This window comes from Triturus cristatus, chromosome 5_1 (assembly GCF_964204655.1).
Source record: "Triturus cristatus chromosome 5_1, aTriCri1.1, whole genome shotgun sequence".
NCBI lineage: Eukaryota > Metazoa > Chordata > Amphibia > Caudata > Salamandridae > Triturus > Triturus cristatus.
This window is the reverse complement of record NC_140587.1, coordinates 338459981-338486968: the sequence shown is the minus strand read 5'-3', so window position 1 is coordinate 338486968 and position 26988 is coordinate 338459981. Positions and strand designations below refer to the sequence as shown.

Sequence of the window (26988 nt, the reverse complement as noted above, 5' to 3'; positions counted from 1 at the left end):
ATAATCTTATACAGCATGCCTCACAGAACAGCGCATGAGCTGCCGAGGCGCGACCTAAAAAACAATAATGGACCCTTCAAGAAGAGAGCACATGGTTTAAAAAAGAAGTAGTTGATCCCCTAAAGGATTTCCATGTATACAATGTCATTCACTAGCTAGATGCTAACTTTTTCTGCTATGCAACTAACTAAGAACTCAGATTGGTAGGGCAGCAACAGTTGGTTAACTAGAACTTTCTTTGTTAGCGAATGCAACACATACTTATTCTCATACCCAGAAAGGATATTTGATGGTAGGAGGTATTTGCTTAGTGCGACTGGAATTAGTACTGTTTGTGAGAGAGGTGTAAATTGACCATTCTTCGAGGATTCCAGAAAAAGAACAATTATTTATCATGAGAGAAGACAAAGCTATGGCTGGTCTCTCAAACAAACCAGGTGGAAGACAACCACCAACAAATTATTTGGGCATCATGTCAGGGACTGGTGTGTTTCTTCAGACAGTCTTAGAAACCAGGGTAGACAGTATGAATGGATGATCTGTGTTAGATATAATGAGACAGTGACAAGTACAAGCAGGCACGTGTATTAGTCAGTAAAAGCTAGTACTATCATATTAAAGGTTTAAATTTAAGAGGTACAGAAGGCAATCACTCAACATGTATTAATCATCTGTCAGTGTCTGGTCTACCTGTATGTTGCAAAACATAGACCATTTGTGACTCTTGAATGCACTACATGCTCCATGATCGACGAGAGTACCTAGTATACTTAATCACTATCCTAAATAAGCACTTAATAAAATATTCGAAGTCACGTGCCTTTAGTTCATGTATGTTAGTGACTTGAACATGTAAGAACCCCATTCTTAAACATTTAGGCCCTGATTACAAATTATACAATACTGGTGAGGTGCAAATGTCACAAACAAATATATGTTACCAAGCGGTACCAGTACCGTGCAATTATGAGTTAAACATGGAATGGGGAATAACACGGTGGACCTGGATTTACTAGGAGTAAAATCCACATATTTACAACTGCATTGTTTAACGGGGATTCTGAAGGCAAAATAATAAATGACAAGAGGTGCCTCAATAGTGCACCAACATGCTCTACACATAACTTAAACTGGGAAAAGGATTTCAAATATAGCCCAATTAAACTACACCTAAGGGAATGGGGAATGTTCTGTAAGCTAAATTCTTGTAAGGATAATTACAAATTAGAAATAATCCAGAGTATAGTTAGCAAGACCATGGGAGGCCTCATACTTAGGAATGTGATTATTGTATTACATAAGCACAGTTACAGGCAGTATCAAAACACACACTGATGGGCCCTCATGCGGAATGTGATGAGGGCCCCTGAAGTCTCCCATATCTCGCAGATATCCATAGGTTTTAGATTGGATAGGGGCCACCTGCACCCCAAGGGTTGCATTACACCCCCTGGTTGCAGGACCATATCCTGCTGCAGAATGGCTCTAGACTAGACTGACTAGAGCAGGACAATGAGATATTGAAGGCTACAACCTGCTACGGTCATCAGTAGATGCCAGGGATGGTGGTAACATGGGATTGTGCGGGGCTGGGTTGCGGCCATACAAGATGCTGGAAGAGCCTGGAAGAGTCAAACTGCTGTCTGCCTAACTCGGTGAGAAAAGGATCTATGAGAAGGGGAGCAGTGGAGATATAAGTGTAGATGGAATGCAACAATACCAACACCACCCCTGTTATCCTTAGGGGCCCCTTCATGCTCGCAGGAAGTTTCATAGATGGCTGCAAAGGGCTACTGATGCTGCCTATCATTTTTGTTTAATCTACAGGAAGAAATGTATTTTGAGTGATGCTAGAAATTATGGTCCTGATTGAGAAAGTATTTAAGGATAATATGTCTATGCTTAGCTATGTAGATTTATCTTCACAATATTTTTGTAGTTGATATTCTGACTACAATATTTTTGTAGCAAAATATGTTTGTGGTCGATTTGTTGACATACAGTCAAGCATAAAAGCAGGTATTATGTGCACTTGAAACAGAAGAACATCTGTCAGATACCTATAATTATGAATTCGCCCAGAAATATTGATATTCCCACTGGAGAATCAGGGGATTACACCTTGTAAAAGTTGGGAACAGCTGCAAAGTCATAACTTTTGGGGTATTCACTAACATCTGCAGTCCATTTCCTACAATAACTACACACCTAATGCCGCATCTAGAAAAGGTACACTTAGGCAATACCGTCTGGGTGAAAGGTGGGATAAAAACACCACAGTTTATTTGTCTGGGAGCGAAAGAAAGGCTTTCACTGGATTGGAAATGTTTTCCATGCAGAGGAATAAAGAACACAAATACACACACATGTACACCAGTCCTCTAACTTACAACTGTGGATTTAACACTTAGCCAGAAACTTGCATTCATAAATTGATGGCTGACATGGAGGCATACATCTGTGAGATCTGAGAACTGCATAGAAATAGCAAATCAATCGAAGCTGCATTTGTATGCCAATAAACAAAATTTTACACAATTTCATCAATCATGCCCTACATCTCAACAGAACGAATATGAGGATGGAATGGTGAGTCAAGTTAAAGCACATAAAACATAAAAAACATTAGAAGAGGCAGAGAAAATTGAGCATTAGGGTGTAGAGGTTCAATATAACACATGCACAAAACGAGTCAGTCTGCTATATAAGTAGTAAGAAAGGATTGCCAATGCATGATTGTAGGGGAGCAGCATTTTACTCTCGTTCGCACCAAATCTTTGAAACAAAGTTTGCTAGCACTTGGCAGGTGGCATTATAACCACTTGACACTGGTGCATCATTTGGTGATTGGGCCCTACTAGTAATGAGAAGGGTTCTTTATTATATTCATGGCCCTGGTTGACGTTGGTACATTACCTTTTGTGATAGCATTTTAACTTTATGATTCTTTAAGTTATGTTCACCAATATGTGAACAATAAGAAAAAGTGGGTGATGGAATTAGGAGATATTTGTATGTGATTGTTCAGTACCATCTACACAACCCAAACCTTTTTTAAACGATCTCTAGAAATTAATGGGTTCAAATTGGCTTCGAATAAACCTTTTCACAGAAAAATAATCAGATGTCTTGAAAATGATTCAGGAAGTCCTAGCACAACAGTTGAACTATGGTGTAAATCTGGGGGGGGGCGTGGCCAAGCCGCGGGCTAAGATGGCCGCGCGGCGTTGAAGCTCCGCCATCGACCCGGCGCAAACTCTGCTTTCCTCGCCCTCCTGATGCGGGCGCGGGACGCCAGACACCGCCGCTGACCCTACCGCGGCCCAGGAGTGCGCTGGGATGCTGAACGGACCTCCCGAGCCACGGGGACGCCCGGCGCCGACCTCACTATCCTGAGGCCTAAGATGGCGTGCTGATCCGGGGATTGGGGTCGCGAGTGCGTGGACGGCGGCCGGCCGAGAGACAGGTACCCGGGGGGCTCAGAGGGGGGGGCATTGAGCACCGCGGTGCTGTCTGGCGGGGGCCTGCTTCTCTCCCTGTGCCGTTGCGGTCCGGAGGCCGACCGGGCGCTCGGCTCTTGCCCTGCGCTCCGGGCGCGGCCTCGCTCGTTGTCTCCTCCCGGGGGCCCGGGCTAATTTGGTCGGGGAGCCTGGGAGGGGTGGCGTGACGGCCTGCTAGCGGTGGGGGGGGGGGCGGTGGGACTCGGCGCTGGGCCTGGCACCCGGGTTGTCTCTGCCTCGATCCTTGGGCCCTCCCTGGGTTGACCATGTGCTCCGCGGTTGGTTTGTGCGATCCTCCCTTGCCCCTTCCGGCGGCGTCGAGTCACGGCTGCTGACTACATCGCGCTGGTGCGCTGGATGTTCCATTGGGACCCTGCTGGCTCCATAGAGTTGTGGCCCTTGCCTACTGCACAGTGAGGTCGAGTGCTGTCCGGTGCCCGGTGGGCACAACAACGCCCGGGGTCCAGAGCAACTTGGCTAAGGTTTGGGCCTGCGCCATTGGACTGACGCTCCGTCGTACCGGCGCCTCCCCTGCTCTTCACACGGCTGGCTGGTAGCCGTCTGGCGGTTGTGGGCATGGGTCGCAAGGACCCTAAACAGAAAACGCTGCAGTTCAAAAAACTATCTGAGCAGCCCGCGGAAACCCGCCCTGACATGCCGGACCCGGCTGGTGGAGCGACCGGCGGCTCGACGGCCCGTGCCCCGTCCCCGGACTGGCTGCAGGAGATGCGTGCCGGCTTCAGGGCCCTGGATGGTCGCTTTGATACCCTGGATAAGACTTTGGAAACTATGGGGGCCAAAATCCAGGCCCACGACAGGCGTCTGGGAGAGGCCGAGGCCCAGGCCTCTGCAGTGGAGGATAAAAGGGTGGACAGACTGGAGCGCATATTGAAGGAAGTGGCCAGCAAAAACGAAGATTTGGAATCGCGCAGTCGGCGCAATAATGTGCGAATTATTGGGGTTCCGGAATCCACAGCCACGGGCAGGCTTGATGTTTTCGTGGAACAACTGTTGGCCGACATCTTTGGGAGAGAATCCTTCACTCCTGGCTTCGTAGTGGAGCGTGCGCACCGCTCCCTGGGTCCGAGGCCTAACCCGGGGCTCCCGCCTCGCCCGCTGATTGCTCGCATTATGAACTTCCGGGACCGCGACACTGCCTTGCGGCTTGCCAGAGAGAAGGGCGAGATTACCTGGCAGGGCTCAAGACTCTCCCTCTACCCAGACTTTACTGCCGTGGTCCAGGAGGCCAGGCGTAAGTATGCGGGGGTGAAGGCGGCGCTCCGGAACTTGGGCCTCAAATATGGCATGCTCTATGCGGCCCGGCTTCGGGTCGAGGTTGACGGCCGAGCTCGGCTATTTGACAGTCCCACTGCGGTGCAGGATTTCTGCCGTAACTACAAGCTGCGCAGAGGCCCGCTGGGGGGGGGGGGGGGGATGAGGGTGGATGGTCTCCCCCTGGTAGTGGATCTGCGGGCAGCCAGGACCTGTTCTTGACCGCCGGTGTCGGCTGAGGCGGCGCCCGTCACCTAACTTTGTACTGTTGGACTTTGGCTATTTGGGGATGTATTAACATTTGGAGTTTATTTGTGCTGCAGCGCTGGGTTGATTGCGGATCGTTGTCACCCCCCTTTGGTTGAAACCGTTGGGATCGTTTTTGGTTGCGATGCTCTGTCTTTTACTGCTTGGTTTTACTTGGTATTACTGTCTAGAGCTATGTTCTTTTTTTCCAGGATTGGGATTGCCTCACGTTTGCGTGGTTTGGCTGGGTGGGGGGAGGGGGGTAGGGGTAAGCAATTTTGATTTCTCTGATATGGCTATGTGTGAACGAACTTTATTGATACACAGTGACATCCCGGTTTTGTTGCTCACATCACCTGCTGACTGGCATCAATGGCCCATATAGGTCTGAATGAAGCTCCTCTCAATCTATCGTTAATGACTTGGAATGTCCGGGGCCTAAACAACCGGAGTAAATGCAAACAAATACTGCACTACTTAAATCGGCACCATATGGACATTGCTTTTCTTCAAGAGACTCATCTGCACGATCCAATGACCGCCCGCTTTGCAGCTTCCTGGGGCGCTCATCGATATTTTGCCACTTTCAGTAATTACGCTAGAGGCACTGCGGTGCTGATCCATAAGAGAGTCCCGTTTCAGTGCCAGACGTTTCTGGGGGACAGGGAGGGGCGCTACTGTATTGTAAAGGGGATTTTGATGGGCCATGCGGTCACTCTTGTTTGTGTGTATGCTCCCAACACCGATTCCCCGGAATTTTTCCATGCGCTTGCAGCCCAATTGGTAACCCTGGCGCCGACCGGCGTCCTGCTGGGGGGCGACCTCAACATGCTGCTGGATGTGGGGCTGGATAGCACCTCTGGGGCCACAGATTCTAAGCCTAGGGCACGGCGCGCGTTCTTGGACCTCTGCAGTAGGTTCTCGCTGACTGATATATGGCGCAGGCGAAATCCGAACACTACTGACTACACACACTTTTCAGGACAACACAATACTTGGACCAGAATTGACTACTGGCTCCTCTCCCCTGGCCTGTCCCCCTGGTTCCGCGCGTTGAGGACGTTCCCGAGAACGTACTCGGACCATTCCCCGGTCCTACTTGGCTTAGACGTTCCTCGGCCGGAGGGTTTTGAGCGGCAGTGGCGTTTCCCTGGGAGGGCGTTATTAGATGACCTTTTTGTACACGAGGTTTCCGAGGCCATAGAGGACTACTTCAGCATAAATACAGGCTCGGTGGACTCGTGGGCAGTACTCTGGGATGGGTTCAAAGCATACATCAGATGGGTTTGCATAGCCAAGCATGCGGGGGTCCTGAAAGTATTGCGCGCAACAATAACACAACTGGAGACACAGCTAGATGCGCTAGACACTGAGGCACAGCGAACACCTTCGGACAAGGTATTTGCCAGGCGCTTACGCCTGTTGTCCGACTTCCGGGAAGCCGCGGACCGGGAGATCTTTTATCTGGGGAAATACCAGGTTGCGCGTAGGTACGGAGAGGGGGACAGGCCGGGGCGCACACTAGCGCAGGCCTTGCGACCACTATACAGCAAGTCCCTGATCGCCGAAGTGCGGGGCACGGATGATGCGCTCCGCACGACGCCCGCTGAGATCCGGGACGAATTGCTGGCCTACTACACTGATCTATATACCACCAAGCTGGGTGACTCCACGGCCGCTCGTGCGGCCTATCTAGCGGAAATCGCTCTGGTGTTCCTGGATAGGGGCATGCAGGAGTTCATGGCGGAACCTATAACGGTAGCGGAAGTGCGGGGGGCGATCAAAGTGCTTCGGGGCTCTTCTGCCCCGGGCCTTGATGGCTTCTCCGCTGACTTTTACAAGGCCTTTTCCGATCTGCTGGCGCCCAAGCTAATAGAGGTGTATGCGGAGGCGTTGGAGCGTGGCTCCCTCCCGCCTACTCTGAGTGAGGCAGTCATTGTGCTGCTCCCGAAGCCAAATAAGGACCCGACGTTGTGTGGGTCGTACAGGCCCCTCTCCCTCTTAAACACTGACTATAAGATCTTGGCCAAAATAGTGGCCAACAGGCTTTCCCAACTGATGGAATTCATTATATCGCCCGCACAGTCTGGCTTTGTCCCCCGCCGCTCGACCTCGCTGAATTTGCGTACGCTCTTCACGGTTCTGCACAGAATCAACCCGACCACGCCGGCCGCAGCGATCCTCCTAGATACCGAAAAAGCGTTCGATTCCTTAGAATGGCCTTTCTTTCTTTCCGTCATGGAGCGCATGGGCATGCCTGCGAACTTCCTGGCTACTGTTAGACTCCTCTATAGCCGCCCTACGGCCCGTTTGCGTATCAACGGCACGCTATCTCGCCCATTCTCGCTCACGCGCGGTACGCGACAGGGTTGCCCGCTCTCACCACTCTTGTTCATTTTAGCAATGGACCCCCTGATTCGGCATTTCCAGGAGCGGCACCTCCACAGGGGTCTCCAGTTTCGGACGGGCCCATTGCTGGCCTCCCTCTATGCCGATGACACAATCCTGTATGTCAGGGAGCCGCAGGTCAACCTTGCCCCCTTGATACATGAGATCCTTCGTTTCGGTAGCCACTCGGGCCTGGGCATAAACTGGCATAAGTCCATCATCTTTCCATTGACTAGTGGCACCTCCCCATGGCAGTGTGAGTTCCCTCTGGAATGGTGCTCGGACTCGGTGCGGTACTTGGGCATACAAATTCATTTGAACACGGACGAAATTATCCGCCTAAACTATGGCCACGCGATTACGCGACTGGAGACTCAGGTAGATGGGTGGCTGCGGCTCCCGCTCTCTATGTCCGCTAGGATAGCCATTCTTAAAATGATAGTGCTCCCTAAATTTTTGTATCTTTTCAACAACATCCCTGTTCCTCTTACCCGAGCCTTTTTCTCCACCCTGCGGTCCCTCCTGATTAGACTGGTCTGGGGTGGGAAGCGCCCCCGGATCCGCTGGGCGACTCTCATACTCCCACAGGATCGAGGAGGCCTTGGAGTGCCTGATTTATATCTATACTACCTAGTCGCTCAGTGTGCACATGCCTATGCCTGGTATCACCCTGACGCTCGGATCCCATTCCTTCGCCCAGAGGCGGACTTTGTCCTCCCGGGTCGCTTGTCGGCGGTGTTGCCCAAAGGTGTCCCCAGAGACCCGATGGACATTCAAACGGTATCTACCACCAGCTGGGCTTGGAGCAGGCTCTCACGCTACTTGGCTCATCCTTTGCTGTACTCCTCGTTCCTCCCGATACCCAACCCTGGGTTGCTGCCGGGCACAGATGAGGCACTGGTGCAACGAACGTTAAGGAAATTCGACCTCACCAAGATCGGGGACTTATACCCGGGTGGGCACTTTTTCTCGGCGTCGGAGGACGCGCGATTCAGTGAGGCTACATTCATGGACCGGTTCTTCGCCGGCTATATTGCGCCGCGCGCGCGGAGATCAAGGGATTTCCCCTTGAGCCGGCTTCCTTCGAACCCCTCACCACCCTGATTGACAACGATACAGGGGCACATATTGTTTCCAAGCTGTACAAGGCGTGCGCAGCTCGGGTCCCCTGTGCAGACGATCGGGCGCGGGAGGAATGGGGGGCGGACCTGGGTAGACCTATCACGGACGAGCAATGGATGGCGTGTTGCAAGGTCACCGACACGGTATCACTGAACAGTCGTCACAAACTTATACACTATAAATTCCTGCGCCGTTGGTATATGACCCCTGACAGACTCCATTCCATTGATCCCGCGAGGCCGCACACATGCTGGAAATGCGCTACACCACCTGCCGATTTTGCACACATGTCCTGGACGTGTCCGAGACTGCAGACATTCTGGACACAGGTTCACAAGATCCTAGAAGAGATGCTCGGACTTACACTGGTTCCCACTCCTGAGGTCGCACTGTTGGGTTATACCGTCAATTTCCCTAAGAATGTCCGTAGGCTGGCCTCTCTGGGGCTGCTGCTGGCCAAGAGGGAGATTGCAAGGCACTGGGGTAGGAAAACAGCTCCGACATCCAAGACATGGCTTACAGCCATGGCTTTCTGTAGCACGAACAGCGAGATCTACTCTAGTCTCCTCCCCACGATAGCGCGTCCTGGGGACATCTGGGGCCCATATAAAACATACATTGCAGGCTTACCTGGCTCGACCCCGCCATCCTCAAATCCCGGAATGGCTCCCACTGGGGTGGGGTAGGTCATGCCATGCCAAGGTTACGCAGATGTAGTGTCATGTGCGGGTGCGGACGCTGGGATATTTAGCTCCTGGGGTCAGGTGATGTGTACTACATGGCGTTCTTTCCATGACCGAGCTATGAGAAGGGGAGGGGGGTGGCTTTGGTACCCTAGGGACAGACCACTGGTCAGAGATCCCCCTGGTTCAGGTCGGACATATGTTGATGATGGATTGATAGATGGGGTCTTGTTGTCGATTGCAGTGATGATATGGTATTGTTTATCTAAGAGCCGGAAGTGTCACAATGTGGCTCCTTATTTGATTTCTGTTGTTCACACAGCCGCTACCTTTGTCTTATTTGTTTTGTCTAATTTCAATAAAACTTTTCAAAAAAAAAAAAAAAAAAAACTATGGTGTAAATCTAAAAACCATAGAGGTTAGAAAGAAACATGATGTGAGGTACCCAACTTGCACTTATAAATGAGCAATGTAGAAGTTTGTAGATGACCTCAATGCATAGGGATTTAGCAAATTTTCCATTACCATGCACAATGTAGTACTTCTTCAACATTTATGGGATGAGGGGAGCTGGTCTTAAGAGACAGAATCGACATATAAGAAAAGATGTGCTTATAATAGAAATTGGGTCAGTTAAGAAAATCTAATAATGTTCAGAATATATGTGACAAATATGTATGGGCATAAAAGTCAGGACGTAATGGCTGTGTAGTTAGATTTTAGGACCTACATAACAGTTATAAGGTCCCTTCAAATCAAGCTTGTAAGCAATTACAAAGGTATTTTATAAGGATGGTCTATGTACAGTCTGAAGACACCTTCTCCAGATGCATTACCAAGTACTGACCTTTAAGTAGCATACTGAATCATTGTATTTCACTTTATGTTCTAAGAAAACATACCCCTGTTTGAAAAACATTCAATTCGTGCTAACTGCCCCAAAATAAACATGTAACATACAAAATACACAGCGGGTAACGTGGAATATGCTCACATTTTTCTATCTCCAAATGCTGGTGACATTTACAAACCACTGAGCCTTTGGCATGACTGTGTATAGGATTATATATCAAGGGGCTTTGTGACATTATATGGCATGCCAGTGATAATACATTTGGCCCAATAGGATTGAGACATTTATTATTATACTGCAGTGGTCAGATCCCATGGTTTTGTATCTTCTGGGTGTTCTGGACCCTGATCATGTGGCTCATCGCTGCTTCACAAGATAGGACTATGTAATGATACTTCTCTGGGGCTTCTTAATACCTATGCTTATTCATATGAAAGAATAGCACGAAATAAACCATATATGCAGATGTGCAGAGAAATGCTCTTTAATACCACTGTTAAGTCCACAGCCATGACTCACTCTTGTGAGTCATGACCATGGAACAGTTTATGTGACATTTTTGTACAATTTAAGGGAAAAAATCATTTGCTTTGTCAGAAGAGAACATTGGGCCTGACTAACAAAAAAGAGTAAAAGTAGGTGCAGAGGTTTACAACTCTACCTAAAGTTACTTTTACACTTTTTTTGTCATTGAAAAATATTTCCAGTACCACACTTGAAATTCCACATCAGTCGCAGGTTTTCAGGCATACTATTTGGGATTTGATGCGACATATTCCTCAGATTTCCATTTCCCTTTTTTCCATTTCCACAGGGAAATATTTTTCCATATGGATAAACACCTTCTCCTACATTTCCTGCAAGTTTTGAGGTGATCTACCTTCTTCCACCCACTACCCACCTCTCCACACCTTATGCAGGGTTTACTATTGTGTCATTCTAAATTCTTGTGGCATTGGATAGCACAGTAGTAAAATTATTTACGGCTGTCAGGAATCCTTCTGTGAAATAGATCACTGTAATAATTTAAATGCCAAAAAATAAATATGAATTATGGAGAGTTCATTTAAAAAAAATCATTTTTGTCATAGTTCAGGACACTTATATTCCTTCTATGCACATTTCTTCCAGTGGATGTAATGTTTGATATCCTATAAAGGGGTCCTATGTGAGGAAAGTTTTATAAGTCTATTAAGTGTACTGGTAACCGGGAGACCTCATGCTCTGGAAGGGAGAAGGATGAGGTATGGAGGGTGGGAGCTCAGTCTACCGTGCTGTGCAGCTAGAATAAACATGGATAATGAGTTCCTGCTGTCTGTGTGTCATTATGTTCCATGCAACTTGATATGGTGTCAGAAATTGCAGGAAGTTACTAACTTGACTCCCACGTTTCTTGCAGACAGCGCCTTGGACCTCCCAAATGATTTGCTCTACAGAAAGTGGACACATTCAAACCGGATTACACACGTCCTTCCGCTGCGGCGTGTCTACTCTGTAAAGATGTGTGGCAAGAATATGACATCTTCATCAGAGCAAGCCTACCAAACAGACTGCAGGGAGAAAAAAGTAACACTGTTTGGGTTTACATTCCACCGCTTTTGACTCGCGGAGTAATACATAAAACAGTGCGCTTTGTCTGCCTCATTGGACAATGCCTGGGAACTTGGTATGTAAAATAGTTTACCGCTGTCATGGATCCGTTGGAGTCGACATTCATTTTACACAACAGTTACTATGCATGTCATCATGGGCATAGGTCTTTAATTGACTGACCAAACTTTTTTTATTTTGTATGTAGTGCTAACTAAATGTTAAACTTCCTTCATATTTACATACAATTAAGTAATATCATGCAACCTTACATATTTTAGATAAGCCTCCGGGTTTAGGGGTACTTTTTATTTTTTCTTCTGCGCTTAACTATATTTATATTTTATAACTGTGTCAGTTTTGCCTCATTTTTTTTTTATTGGTTGAAAACAATAATTTGCAACTAGTATATTTCCATATTTTTGTGTGTAATAAATGTACACTGGCAGTTTGATTATAATGTGCTATGCAGGGAAAAACATTACCATTGTACTACTGGAACATGGGCACACCTGAAGTTGGTGAAGCATTATTAGGAAACTGTGTTCCTTTTTTAGCCCCATATCTTGTCAATGTTCATAGCGTTTGACCCACCATCATGATTAACAGCATGGACAGGCCCTTGAAGAAAAGCTCACATTTCAAAATTGCCCTCCCCGCCCCACCGCCCCCAGCTCCCAGGAGGAGCCGCCACTGTGTAAAGGTCCGTAATAAAGGAAAACCAAGAGGTCTCCATTAAAAATAAAGACAGCACAACAACCAAACCAAGGTACTTTAGTATCCATACGAATGCTGAAAAATTATGAGGGTCCCTTCCTTGCATATCTGACAAAACTGGGCAGTTGTTTGAGGGTCCATTTAGCTACAATTGATAAAAGGTGAAATTATGGTATTACAGTATGTCTGACGCAGCCTGGACTGGCTGCGCAAGGGAGCAGATATAAAACGGAGACAACATTTTTACAAGTTGCTTTCAGAAGACATGGGTTCTAGTATTTAATCTAAAATGGCGAGTGAAAAGCCTAAGGAACTGTTAGGACATTGCTATGGTAGGGAGAAATGTATATTGAAGGTCAGAGACAGGAATGAAAAACATGAGGCAAAGCCTCGAAATAGAAAACAGGTTCAGAGATGAGGGCATGTTTAGGAATCCTATGTGGACTAAGGGAGACTACGGAAGTGAGCATGTAATAAAAAAGAATGAAGACTGGGAAATATGGGTATAAAACAAATTGCTTGATGAATATCTAGGGCAGCATTGTAAGGATAGATTAGAAATATAAAAGTGAGAGGACTGCAAGTATCCAAATCACTAATGTGAGCAATGTGAAGAAATACATAGCAATAAAAAACATCTGTACAGATGTGGAGGTGAGAGAGAGCTCAGAAGGAGCATCTTACTGGCTAGTAGTTATGTAGTTCATTTGCTCCCTAATATTTGATCTCACCCTAAAGTTTATGCCGCAGGTCCAACACTTTTTCTTTTTTTAATTTGTTTTCTGGGTTTATAACAAAGCAACGTGCATTAGTTTTGTACTTCTACAATCAATGTACGTAACCCTCCTTTTCTGTGTTATCATCCCGTATTTCTTTTGCCTTTTGCTGGACTCTATATTTTCTCTTGCATTGGAACCGCATGCACTTTAGCGCTGCTAACCAGTAGTAAAGCACCTGTGCTTTCCCTTTAAACATGGTCAAATTGGCATACTCATAATTGGTATATTTAACTTACCTATAAGTCATTAGTATATGGTACAAGCTATACCCAGGGCCTAGAAGTTAAATGCCACTAGTGGCTACAGCAACTACTGTACCATCTAGTGCAGTGCTAGTGAAAACATGGATTCAGGCAAACATTGTGTAGCCTGACTCCAATTCAAACTATCAAAATAAATCCTTTTGACAGGTGAATACTTCTGCTTTAAATGTTAATAAGTCACCCCTGGGTAGGCCTTCTAGTCCACAACGCAGGATGCATGGTATTTAAATGTAGGACATGGAGAAATTACATGTAAATAGTGACTAGCACCCAAAAGCTATCTTTCACTGTGGCAGGCCTAGCTGTCCTATGTAGAAAACCAGAGTACAATTAAAATCCTAATACTCTATCTCAGAAATGAGACTAGCAACAAAAATAATTAAAATACTATCTTAATAGTTAATAAATAGTTATTAAAATTTAAGACACTAGCTAAATTATTTTTTTAATAAATGTTAAGAAAACAAACTTTGAGAAAGTTAACTTTTTACCTGCCGGTGGTTCCTGGAGACTAAATTGGCATAAGCTCGCACACTTATGCCAGCCTGAAATGCCCCCTAGGAGAAAACACTAGGTTGAGCTGAATAGGCAGGCATAACTCATCTGAAACCTCACCGAATATGCAGGGTGAGGGCTGGTAGCATCCTTTTTGACATTACAGTGTCAAACTCAGCTTAAGTGCCAAACCCTCCTTGAGAGGTCTGTTGTGTTTACATACAACTGTGCAGAACTCAGTTGAAAGGCAGAGAAAAGAATGACAAGACAAATCATGCATATCCAATGGCTGATTTCTGAAGAACTCTGCTTTTTCTTAAAATACTTCTGTTTGTGGGTTTTACATATAACACTGGGGCACACTTGAAAGGAAGGGAAACAGGATGGCAAAGCACTTCTTGTGTATCCACTGTCTGGTTGCTGGGAAACCCTACTTTTGTTCTATCAGACTTCTGTCACTGCCTTTATTGTGGGCACATTGCTGCCCCAGACTAGATTTTCAGTGTTGGATGTGGGAGGACACAAGGTTTACCGTTGTACACTCCTTACACACCCATCCCTCAGAGCCTAGGTTTAGTGTGGCCAAAGGCTTTTGCCATCTTGAAAATGTCTAAAGTGGGTAGGATTGGCCCCGGGAAGTTTTATCCCATTGGTTAGTAAACACCGAGGAGACATTTCTACACATTAGTTCTTGCCAGGCATAAATGTGGCATCTCCAGGCACCCACTTCAAAACACTCCTGGAACTGAGGCACATCATAAGAGGGCCTGAATCTGCTCTATGCAACCTGAGTTGAGCCCTGAAGGACTGGACCTTCTCTGTCTTGTACCCAGGACAAAGAAGTGGACTCCAAGGGCTATACGGCTGACATCCTGCTCAAGCCTCAGGGATACATCAAGCTACAAGAGGCCATTCCGTCAGCTGCTCGAGTGATCAGTGACAACTGGACCTCCAGTGGACCCTGCTGTTGGCCTCTACCTGATACCCTGTGAGTCTTTAAGTGCCTCTCCTGAGGTCCTAGGGGGCTAATAGTGCACTCCTATGGTGGATTGGAACTTAAAGGACTAAAGTCAGAAGGTAAAATCTTCGAACAGGACAACCCTGGTCAGTGTATCCAACCTGCACTCCATCGCGGTTAGCATCAACTTGTACCTAGGCCCTGGTTTACAGTGAATATTGGCTATCATCGTGCGGCTTCTAGGCACTATTCCTACTTAAAACCTTGTTAAAAAATCATATCGCCAGTTACCCTTATTGTATTTTTGTTAGCTTGGTATCATTTTGTTCAGCTTGGGAATTTTATTGTTTTGCATTTCGACTTTATGTCTGTTTTGGCAAAGCATAAATACTTTAGACATTGTCCCAACTGAAGCCTCTCTGCTCTGTGTCATAGCCACCAGCGGATGAGCTGCTCAGGTTAAATTAGTGATTTTTAGGGTTCATCCGGACAAGGGTTGCTCCTAAATAATAATCAAAGTTCTTACAATCACAATTACATTATCTTTTTGAATAGGAGGAAACATTTACAAAATGACTTATCATATATTTAATTTAATCTGTATAGTGTGACTATGTGACTATTTTTAAACTGCCTTGCTGTTCTGATACAAAGAGTGGAGGCATCACCGTAGTCCAACTAGGGTAAGCTAAATCCCGTCCCGTCTTGGGATCAATACATGTATTTATGTATATGCATGTTGTGAACAATTATTTTTCATTATCACGTGTGGGTCTGCAGTGAAAATGTGTCACTCACTTCTTTTTTCCAATTGATAACAGTGTCCTCATTATGGAATGCTTGCTATTTCTGTTGTTACCAAATCCATACATTACTGGAAACCGTAGCATGACGTATAGAGACTTAGGTTAAGTATCCATGCCTCTCATTTAGAAAAAAGAATTTTAACACCTTCTTAGGTGATACAATTAGAGAGGGAAGGTCCTGAAGAAAAGTACATGGCCCCTAATTTTTGGGCATCCAATAGGTTTGAAACATATTGGTCTTTTTAAAACGTATTGAATTATTCCACGAAAAAGTTTTAGTCCTACCCACTGGGGACCTTAATAACATTTTCTGCACCGCCATGAGGTAGCTTTAAACAGTTTCCCTCTCTACATTATCCAAACATCACACCCACACCAGATCATTGAGGTCGCCAAGTCCACTGGAGTGGACTTCTTGTTTTCCACCCACAAGAGCGACTCGTTTGGTCAGGGTAGAAGCCCACATTGTTGGTCCTTTCCACAAATGTGGGGCCTTACGATAAAGCATGCCACCTCTGAGTAGATTAAAGGCTTTCGTCCTTAAAAAACTGACATTGGGTTACTTAGGTTTTTTGCAACTGGGCACCATTGTCTATGGTATACAAGTTGCTGAGGATTTACCCTGATAGTCCCTCTCCTTCCCACAATATTTACAAAATATCATGAAAATAGACCATTGTGTTCACTTTACCAGACATATGTGGAACACCCATGGGCTAAGACTTATAAAATAGCTGGTAACAATTTTTATAGTTCAAACTCCTTATAGAATGTATTCATTGATAAGGCTTGTTTCATTTTTACTGTTATGTCACTCAAATAGTGCACTGGATATTGTTTAAACTATTCAACCATGACTGCCGTCTTTTCACCGAATATTCTTGAACTACTAAAACAATTTATGCTATCTGTGGATGAATAAAATATTACATGTATACAGAATGGCTGACAGCGAATAGTGTGTTTTCTATATCTGAATTTGACATCCCAATTCATTGACAAATTCAAAAAAAATTCTGTGAAGAGATGGCCACCAAAATCATTAACACAATTTTCTTGAAAATAATTTGGCCTTTTTGCATGAGAATTGTGGTTGTGAGTTTGCTAGCCTTAAGTGATATACTTTTATTATAAATTCCATAGCAATTCTCAAAATATTCCCTTCATTCTGTCTTTCACTTTGTACAGCAAAATATCGTGGAGTGTGGTCCTTATGAAGATTCTGGTGTGGTTTTGTTTATATGTTTATTTAACTGCTCAACTGTTTTGCGTTTATGTTAACATTTTAAACTTTGAGGATATTGCTGAGGCTGGGAAGCTACCAAAACATAAAAACAAGAAAAAAAAATATTATTATTATTTTAGTTCAATGCTATAATTGAAACCAAAGAAGGTCGCTACAATTTCAACAGACAGTCTAAGACATGTAAGCATTGAGTTGTTCCTCTGGATTCGCTCCAATTTTGTGGGGCAGGTTGTGTTCTGGAGAATTCTAAAGAGCTGTGTGTGTGTAATAATTAACAGCTTTAGGCGAGGCTTTTGACTGTGAAATGCAGACACGTGCCCTGAAAAAGAAAAACTTATCAAATAAGGGGGCTGAGGAGGAGGATAATGAAAAAAAGAAATGGATGTAGGATCCATAAAAATATTAATAGAAAATCCGGCCACTTTCCCTAGGACTATTATTAGCAACTTCACATGGTGGAACTTTCAATAGATCTGGGCGCACGCCGGAGCGTGGTACAAACAAAATGGTGGGAATGGCCAACTTTGCCCTTGGGTTGGCATGACGCGATTGACACGATTCCAAATCAGTCCATTCGAATGAAGACTGATCCCTGTCAAAATAAGAAGCACAATTTCTGACAAACATTTCTTTGCTTGAAAGCAAAAGGCGTTTAATGACTTTTGCATATTACTGTAGCACTAATAAAAATGTGTCAAAAATTATCTGACAACAAAAAAGAGACACAAGTCAAATGTACAGACGTCTATCATATAAACAACTTACCCATAGTAAAAGTAAAACCAAAAAACAGCAACGGTGGACACTTTAAGCAGGAATAAAAAAAAGACCAATCATCTCAAATGTTGTAAGCAGGAAATGTAAAATCATCTGGCCATAAACGGTTTCCCAAACACGGGAGCCCAGCTGTGCCTCACATACAACAAATAGCCACACTCACCCATAGACCAGTTTCCTTAAACAAGCAGGTGGGTAGTTTTTGATTTGCATAAATCTGTATGTGCGTGGTGAAGAAAACAGCACTATTTCAAAAATATCTTTTTATTACCCTTTCCTTCCATGGAAAAGGTTATTCCATTAAATGTTATCCGCTCCTAAACATACAGTAATAAAATAGAGGCAATTCATGCGCTTTCACGTGCTTTCGAAACAATTTACCTCTGGATCCCTCACGCTATAGTTTAGCAGTTTGGGAAGGTGTGAGGAATGCATCACAATTGTTTCTGAATACCCACAAAGCTACAACCGTGGTGGTGCCTGCACTGCATTTCACTCCTTTTAAGGGGACGGGGATAATGCGCACATTTCTCTTGCACTAACTAGCAAGTAACTGAGAGAGCCTCCTTTTTTCTCATAAAAAAGTTTTAAGTACTTGTTTCTTTCCAAAAACTGATAACTTAAATGGGGATAGCTAGTAATTCATTGCTCTGAAAAATTAAAACACATACCAACGATATGGCACAAGTATGGGGCAGAATCCACTGAACCCTCTCTGTAACAAGGCGTTAGAATGGGCTAAAATATTGTCACACGTTATTTTACCTATGTGTATGCATCAAAATTGTTTATCTCTGACTGATGATACCCTGCCTGCCAAGATGGCGAACTGTTTTTGAAGATTAATAACAATGTTCATCGATTTCGTCTCTGAACATGGCTTACGCATAATTTTAGGGCAATCAATAGCAATGAAAGTAGGAAGAATTTCCTAACAAAATAATCATCTTTAAATTCAAGAATGATATCACAGAGAATGAACCACAATTTGATTGATTATTTGGAGTGCAATTGATTGAGACTCTTCATGGAAACCGCACAGGGTGGGGAAAATATGAATTACATAATGATACAAACCTATTGTGCAAGTCAGGGTGGATGCCTAGTACTTCTGTGAAAAAGTGGAGTTGGTGGCTGGGACATCTTTGTTGTGACGTTAGAAAAACGATCAACATTTCGAATTACATGTTCCAAATTACAGAGAATGGCTAGCATGAAGGGAAATATATTTTGTGTTAGGGTGAGGTTATACAAACAGAAATGCCTAGGATAGAGTTAAGATGTAAACTGGCTGGTCTTTCCGTAGTTGAAGTTCTTTGTGAAGCTGGTACCTTGCATTAGGCCTGTCCCGTCAGTGTCTTCAAAGTTCAGGTTGAGCCACTAGTGCACACCAACTGGTTTCCATGGCATCTACTTTCTTAAACTTGACAGTGCGACTCACTACGTCTTGGGTGTCAGTGGCTACCTTGTTGTAACAGTGGCAACATCTCAGACATGCGCGGAAGAGGTCAGAACCTGGATGGCCGTCCGTGACTCAAAACACATCTATATAGAATGAAGATGAGAAGGTGGGAGAGAGGATTCCTTGGGCACAGCTTTATGGCCAGCTGATTTGGGGCCTTGCCCCAAACCAGTGTAAGTGATAAGGTAATTGGGGATTAAGTCTGATGCTCAGTTATCTCCATCCGTCCATAATTCTGCATGTACAATCATCAGCTTTTTCAAACCGAAATAGCGCCTTAGGATTTAGAGGAGATTCATGCCGTCAAGTCCGATCAATGGCTGTGGCTACACAGGTGTGGTCCAGATCAGCCATGAAAATATTCTGTACATTTATCTTACCAAAGGGTCACTGACATAGACCCAATGAGCAAGAATGCTGCATTAGACTTCATACATAATTTCACCAGCTACTCCGCTCCTGAAATCCCTTCACAGGCTTCTGATGCAGGTTTGTGAGGCACTGAAAGCGATGTGCACTTTACCAAGACCCCAACTTTTATTTATGAACCACCACTACCCATTTTAAATGAAGGAAGTTGTTGAAAATTGGTTTATTTTCACAATTTATTTGCTATTAGGATTCGCTCTAATTATGAACTAATTTTGTTTGACGTTCCGCTAGAAACTCATAACTAGAAAATCCATCGCGGTGCAAGAGCTCTACAAAAAAATTTAAATTAGGAAATGAAATATCTTTGCAACAATATGAATGAATCTCTGTGTTGGGTGCTTTCGATATGTTCTAAGATCAAAAGAGAAGAAAGAGCAGTCTGAAGAGGTTGATGCAGGGCTCCGGAATAAGAAGAGTGAACAAGATTATATTCTGGGTTCTAAGGAGGCCAGCATCCAGAAACAAAGCATACATTTGCAGCATTCCGGAGAGAATTGTGGTATTTCTAGGAAAAGGGATGAGCTGCATCAAAGCCCATTTCATCAGCACAGAAAAGAATATTATTACCTCAGAGTGGAAGAGAAAACCCAAGAAATACTTTTCACTCTAACCATCACCATCAGTCAGAGTCCGACAACTGAGCTAGGCATAGAGTTCCGAACTTTCTATCATTATCTAAATGCCGGCGATGACCACTAGGTATCTTGCCATAGATACACCTGATATAACCAACACACTTTTGGTTAATCCAAATTAAACCCACCCAGCGACCAAAACAGTAAAACCACAACTTTTGAAGGTGGCACCATAGGACCCTCATATAGTTAAGAAATCAAACTTCACTCTATGTATCTTCTATGTGGTTTTAAAAACCATGGGATTTTATTTATGATGGTGCTGAAACGTTTGGAGAATAAGAGAGAAAGCTGAGAGCAAAAATAAAAAATATCTGAGACATTTATCATTGATGGAGCACTTATTACGGATATGGCACTGCGCAATGACTAACGGGATTTGTTGTTTATATTATATTTTGCGCGCTATATGCTCTATACAGCCAGAGATGATCGAACTGAATGGATGTTGGTGGCCCATACAATGACCACTCTAGAATAAGGACCTGCATAGCTAATGTGGCAAATAAGAGAGGCCATCCATATTTAACACCATTCGTCTAGTCATGTATCTCCAACTCATAACATCTAATAATGGAAAATGGGCCTTGAAAAGGAACACGAAGGACTGGTGGCAGTACATAGAGTGGTTGGGAAGGGGTTGCTTTTGTTGCTGTGTCCACTGTTTCCATATTTGTTACCTGTCGGACCACTTACATATGCAATAAAAGTTAGTTTATCACTTTTGGGAGAAGAGTCATCCTAAGCCACCATCTGCATGCTTTGCTTTTCTAAATCTCGGTTTATCATGCAATTATGATAACATTCCAAGTTGGCATTATATTTAGATTTTTCTCCACCCTCTTACCTGTAGTGTCTGGATATCTCTTCTTCCACCTGTGTAACAAAATCACACTTGTTACATGAAAATTCTTTGCTTTCGTGGATGGCTTGATGACCGTCAGATACTTGCAAGGGGTGTGCCTCCTGTTTGACCTCCGAGGCCTGTGCTGCATGCGCCGTGTCATAGTGAAGGAGGAGGACATCTACATCAGGGGAGGAGAATGGACACTGGTCACACTGATGCTTGACCCTTGTGCTCCCTGTCACGCCAGCTGACAGATGCAACAGCAAGAGGGCACAGTGGGAACAGTTGCTTTTCCTGCAAGCGAAGGGATAGGTGATTTCTCCAAGATGCTTTTCCGGGCTGCATAGGCCTCGGGGACAGAATGGGCAGTGCTTGATGGTGCATTTGTGAATATTGTGGTACTGCTGGTAATGGCGCAGAAGTGGCCCCACCACTATTACTTCTGGTCCATGACTTTTTGAATACCTAAACTCACAAAACTGACAATTGTAGCTTGTCACCATGCCATCCTCCACTGCTTTACTGGAGAAATCCTTCTTTTTTAACAAGCTTAAGCCCTTCTCAGTTTTTGGAGTTAGCTCCCCATCAGCAATTTTGGCCACATCTTGCTGATTAATGACCGATCCCCTGGACAGCTTGTCATTAAAATCTGATGCAAGACCCCCGGACGGTAAGCCTCTGTGCTGTTTGCTGTAATGTTCTAGGAGTTTCAAGGTGCTGGGTGATTCACAACTGAAACTGCAAAACTTGCACCAGTAGTAGTTGGTTTCTTCTGAATTCTTTTGCCTGGAAGAATCTATTGGTTTAATAGGCACAGAGTAGCCAACTGGTATATCATCTGTAGATCTGACGGTGATCTTGTCCTGCCATTTGCCTGAATCTCCAGTATCGCAGGATCGCGGGGAAGGGATGGATTTGTTGTAACTCTTCTCCAAAGGTTTACCAAATTCAGAGGGGTGGGCTGCCTTCATTTTGTTTGGGTGCGTCTGTATAAAGTGTTGCTCAAGTTCCGTCGAGGAGTTTCCCATGTATGTAAAGTTGCAGAATTTGCAGCGGAAGTACTTTGTGTTACCTTGACAATCTGGAGTTTTACGCCCAATTCCAATAAACGTTCCACCCAATGTAACCTGTGGACATGACACAAAAGAGAGGGCATTTAGATTTTTACTCTCTGAAAAATTAAGCAAAGCATTTCCTCCAATTGGCGTAGTGTTTATAATGTGCATTAGCAGGGCTAGCGTTGTAGGCCAAATTTTAGGATACATCTGCACAATGTAGTAACACCTCTGTAGTTCTATCAGCCTATGCGTAGGAATGATGAACATGACCACAGATGATAGCACAACCTAGAAAACCCTACTAGTAGGTCATATTTCAAAACTATCTTCATAAGAGTTAAAGAAGAAACTGAACCTGCAGGAAGAGGGAGTTCAGGGACCCTAGCCAAGAACCTCAGAGGAATGAAAGCATGTTTGGTATCATTTGTTTCACAAATATGCTCTAAACAAGTCTGTTCATTCATTAAGTCATACATTAAATCAAATATGATCTTCCTGTTGGCAGAAAACAGTTACATCTCTAGGTGGCGTGGGAAAATAAATTGATGCCATGATTAGGCAAATGTAAAGGAAGCCTGTAGTAGTAGCAGCTCATCTACATTGAAAGTTTCTAGATTGGTCTTGTTTTGTTTCTAACTTGTGCTTCAAACAGAAAAACAGGCATTGGAGGGCGGGTGGGAGGGGGCGAATGTACAGGGGTGGGAGAACAAGTGGAGGGGAAAGAAGAATCAGAGATGGTAGGGTGTGTGGAGACGAAACAGGGATGGGAGGGTGGGGAGAAGAACCAGGGCGGGTAGTGGGTGGGGGAAGGTAAACACAAAAGTGCTGTGACACAGCCAGTGTTGCCACGTCATTACACTTTTTGTATTAAAAAAAAAAGATATAGTAACTGAATCACAGTACGAACAGCAGATGGCCAGTGACAGGAAACTTATTAAATGTATTTAATCTGTGCTTTGTCCATGCGCCACTGAAAGAAAAGGTAGTGACGCATGGCAAGCACTGCTCAATTAAAAGGCAGCAAAGAAGAGTGACAGCGCTTCAACCAAACGGTATGTAATGGGTTGGTTCCAAGCCCATTATAGAATACAAGAAACTCACATTAGAGAGTGAATGCACTAGCGCTTGCTCATGCAGACGAGACCTAAACATATGCCAATATTTTAAACAAAAGAAACGCGTTCTGAATGCTGAATTATTCCAACTGTGTAAGAGTGAGAATTAACCCCATGAGATGCTGTCATCGAGTAATGCTAGAGTGGGGGCTTGAGTCCAAAGGTGTAGCAGATCCACTTTTTTTCTGTATGGGCACCCCAGACTTTTTGCCTTCTTTTAAACCCTATATTTGTTGAATGTAGAACTCTGTGCACTTTACCCCTGCTAAACAGGAGTAAAGTGCCAAAGCGCTTCCTTTAAAATGGTACATTTGGCTTATTCCGGATTGACATATTTAACTTGCCCACAAATCTCTAGTATATGGTATAGAAAATGCACTCAGGTCCTGAAAGATAAATGCCACCTGTAGAATATGTATTCAATGAGGGTGCCTACAAGGGATTTTGTTTGCAAAAAACTCAGTTTGTTAAATTGTACTTGAAATCACTTGCTCTATCCAGTTGGTCGTTGAGTCTTTGAATGGCTCACGCACTGGCGAACTGTCCTCCGGTAGCAATGTGAAATGCAGCATTTATTTTTCCATTCATGGAGTGGCCCTGTAATACAAGGGTTCAGGTCTTCCATAGGTACCCTGATTACAGCTGCCTCAAATCTGCTGTCAAATCTGTTACAATAAATAACCCATTGTGACTGGGGGGGGGGCTCCCTGCCTCTAAAAATTAACAAGTCACTCCTTAGTACACCTTGATGTCCATAATGAAATAGATACAAATAATGTATGTTTCATATTTATTAAAAATTCAATTAATTGGTGAAGTTGGATTTTTAATAAATGTTTACAAAAAGTAACTTTTAGGACGTTACCTTTTCCCTGCCGAAAGCTCCTGGAGGCTAATTTGCATTAACCATCTACAAGCTGCCCAACCAGTGCTTGACATTGATTTGGTTTGAAAACTGCTCACACACCAGAACAGTGGCTTAGAGCTGGTAACAGGATGGGCTGGATGTGGGACATGTGATCCCCATCAGCTCAGGAAGGACAGTTGGAGTGGGCCCCAGAACTCCATTAACTTGAAAGGGGCAGACGTGAAGCCTGCCCATGCATATTTTAGGTAAGAGGAGACTTGAAGAAGGCAGTGACGGCCCGTGTAGGGCGTTTTACCGGGGCGGTGACGTGGCGCAGAGGAGGGGCAGGGTGGGGGGGTTGTGCAAAATGCAGCATACGGCCGAGTTCATGTAAGTTACGAAAAAAATTCATAAAGCGAATTTTGTTGCGCGCGCTGCATCGCCAAATGCGATGCAGCGCGCGCACCGAAATTCGTTTTATTAATTTTTTTCGGAACTTGCCTGAACTCGGCCGTATGCCGCATTTTGCAACCCCCCACCCTGCCCCTCCCCTGCGCCATGTCACCGCCCCGGTAAAACGCCCTACACGGGCCGTCACTGGAAGAAGGGAAAGCCTTTGTTCCCTAGGCTTGCACCAGTCAGGCTGGCTCAGAGCTCAGTGGCAGGGAAAGCTACACCCACCACCAGGTTGGAGTGGACAAAGGTGAGGGGACTACTCATTTCCCTGGCATCACCTCCTGGTTGACACAAGAGCTCTTCTCAAGGGAGGAAAGTTTCATCCATTTTGGATTTTAGAAGTAAGGTGCGCTGTGTGATTGTTTGCAGTAGGAGGCATTGGAATTTCTGAAAACATGGGTACGTTTACCCAAGGGAACTTTTAGCCCCTTGGTTATGGAGGGGCTTGGAGTCACCACCACCCACTGGCTAGTACAGATCATAAAGGTGGCACCCCAAAAAACCCTCCTCAGGACACTTACAGGACATGCTGTAACCTGAGAAATCCACTGAAGCACCTGACCCACTGCACAGGCTACAGGGACGCAACAAGCTGCAAGAGGCTTTTTTCCCTGATATGATCAGTTGAACACTATTAACTGTACTTACAATGGACCCTCTTGGTGGGCTCTGATGGAGGGAGTCATGGCCCCAAAATGCTGATCCTGGGAACCTAGAAGTGACCCAGAAGAGCTGCTCCTGAAACCCTGAAATATTGGTGTTGGACCTTTGTTTGGACTTCAAAGACCTTCAGAGGGTCAGCCTGAAATCACATCTAAGTTCCAGTCTTCCACTTTCATAGACTATCATTGGTGCTTCTTGTTTTTTTTAGCATATGTTTGCTTAAACTAAACTTTAAGAATGTATAGCTTTGGTTCCCCTTAATCGATTTTTGTTTTTTGGTTGCATTGTTTTTTATAATAATGTACTCTATTTTGTTAATTTAGTTTGGGTTTTTTATGGTTTGGTGTTTTGACTTTATTGCTGTTTAGGCATTGCATAAATACTGTACACATTGCCCTATTTTAACCCAGTCTGCTCTGTGGAAGAGCTACGGGGGGTGAGCTCAGGTTAATTTAGTGAATTTTTGAGGTTCACCCTGACGATTTTCTTAAAACAATTAGAGGTAAAATGCAATTTAAAACCCTGTATAGGCCAGCAACACTAATCGACATTTGATTAAAGAGGTGGTGAAAGTTGTTTTTGAAAGATAATACCAAATTGTAATCTATAAGTAAGGCTCCTTGTTTTCCGTTTTTACAGATTTTACAGATAAATACGGACAGAAAACAATGTGTTTTCTGTCTGCACTTATATTTAAATGTGGATAAATACAGAAAATTGTGCTTGTTTTAAGTGGCTCTCTGTGCTGCCTTTCATGAATTGTAGCCCAACAGCTGAGCAGATGGACAGCATGGGAAATTTAAAAAAAGAATAACATTTCTTTAAATAATGGTATATGTCAACATACGTTTGTGGTATGCTAACATATAGTGGATGTATTGTTACTTAATATGTGGCAGCTTAAATAGCTAAATCACAAGAGACAGATAAGTATGAGTGCGTGCCTATCAGTTAAATAAATATGGAAATGTACAGTTTTACAACTTCATTTATACACAAAGCACAAAATAAATATGGATAAATACAGATAAAATGGCCCAAAAATAAATACAGACAGAAATGTTAAAAAAATAAATACCATAAAACCCGGAGCCCTATCTCTAAGGCACATATGTCCAGCAACAATTATGCAAAATTTGGTCGCCCTTGAATATTTACAGCTCTCCTCACAGGGAATTTTGGAGAAATTAAGTGCCCACGAATGTCTTTTAAATCACTATAAATCAGTAACTCGGTAAAACATGGAAGGATACAAAAACACTTTACCAAAAGAAATTTGAATCTCCACAAAGGTCTTTTGGGGAAATCTAGATTCAAATTATACTTTTTTTTAAATTACATTTTGTCTGTAACATTGGAAAAACTTGTTAGAAATTAAATACTATAATACAATAAAAGTGTGGAGATCTTCTCCAATAAATGTTTGCTTAATTTAGTGGCAAAAGATGCTGGCCTTGAAGACATTTGTCAAAGCATAGTGGGTATAAATGAATGGGTGGTATGGTATGTATCCTGAATGGACACAGCTGAGTAGAAACTGAGACATAAGATCATGCACATCACTTGCGGGTTCTCAACATTTGAATTGCACATTGATATTACATTTTCACATATTTACAATTAAATTACATTTTACATGTATTTACAATTTTGGGTACAGTATTTGCCAAGCATCAGGTGATTTCTGCTCCAGTGCTAGGGCAAGGATTATAATCCAGCCTGGTCCAAAATTAGCAGTTTAGCCAGAGGATCACAAGCGCTGGAGCGGCTCTCTATAT

At 44.1% G+C, this 26988-nt stretch overlaps 1 protein-coding gene across 3 annotated transcripts in view; it reads right to left on the bottom strand.

The window, feature by feature from the left end:
- Positions 1-26988, bottom strand: part of TRPS1 (transcriptional repressor GATA binding 1) — a 516171-nt gene that overhangs the window by 338037 nt on the left and 151146 nt on the right. For all 3 annotated transcript variants that reach the window (XM_085605073.1, XM_085605072.1, XM_085605074.1), the window contains exon 3: positions 21072-22198. In XM_085605073.1, the coding sequence (XP_085461199.1) occupies positions 21072-22198 (1127 nt within the window). The remainder of the gene's footprint in view (positions 1-21071; positions 22199-26988) is intronic.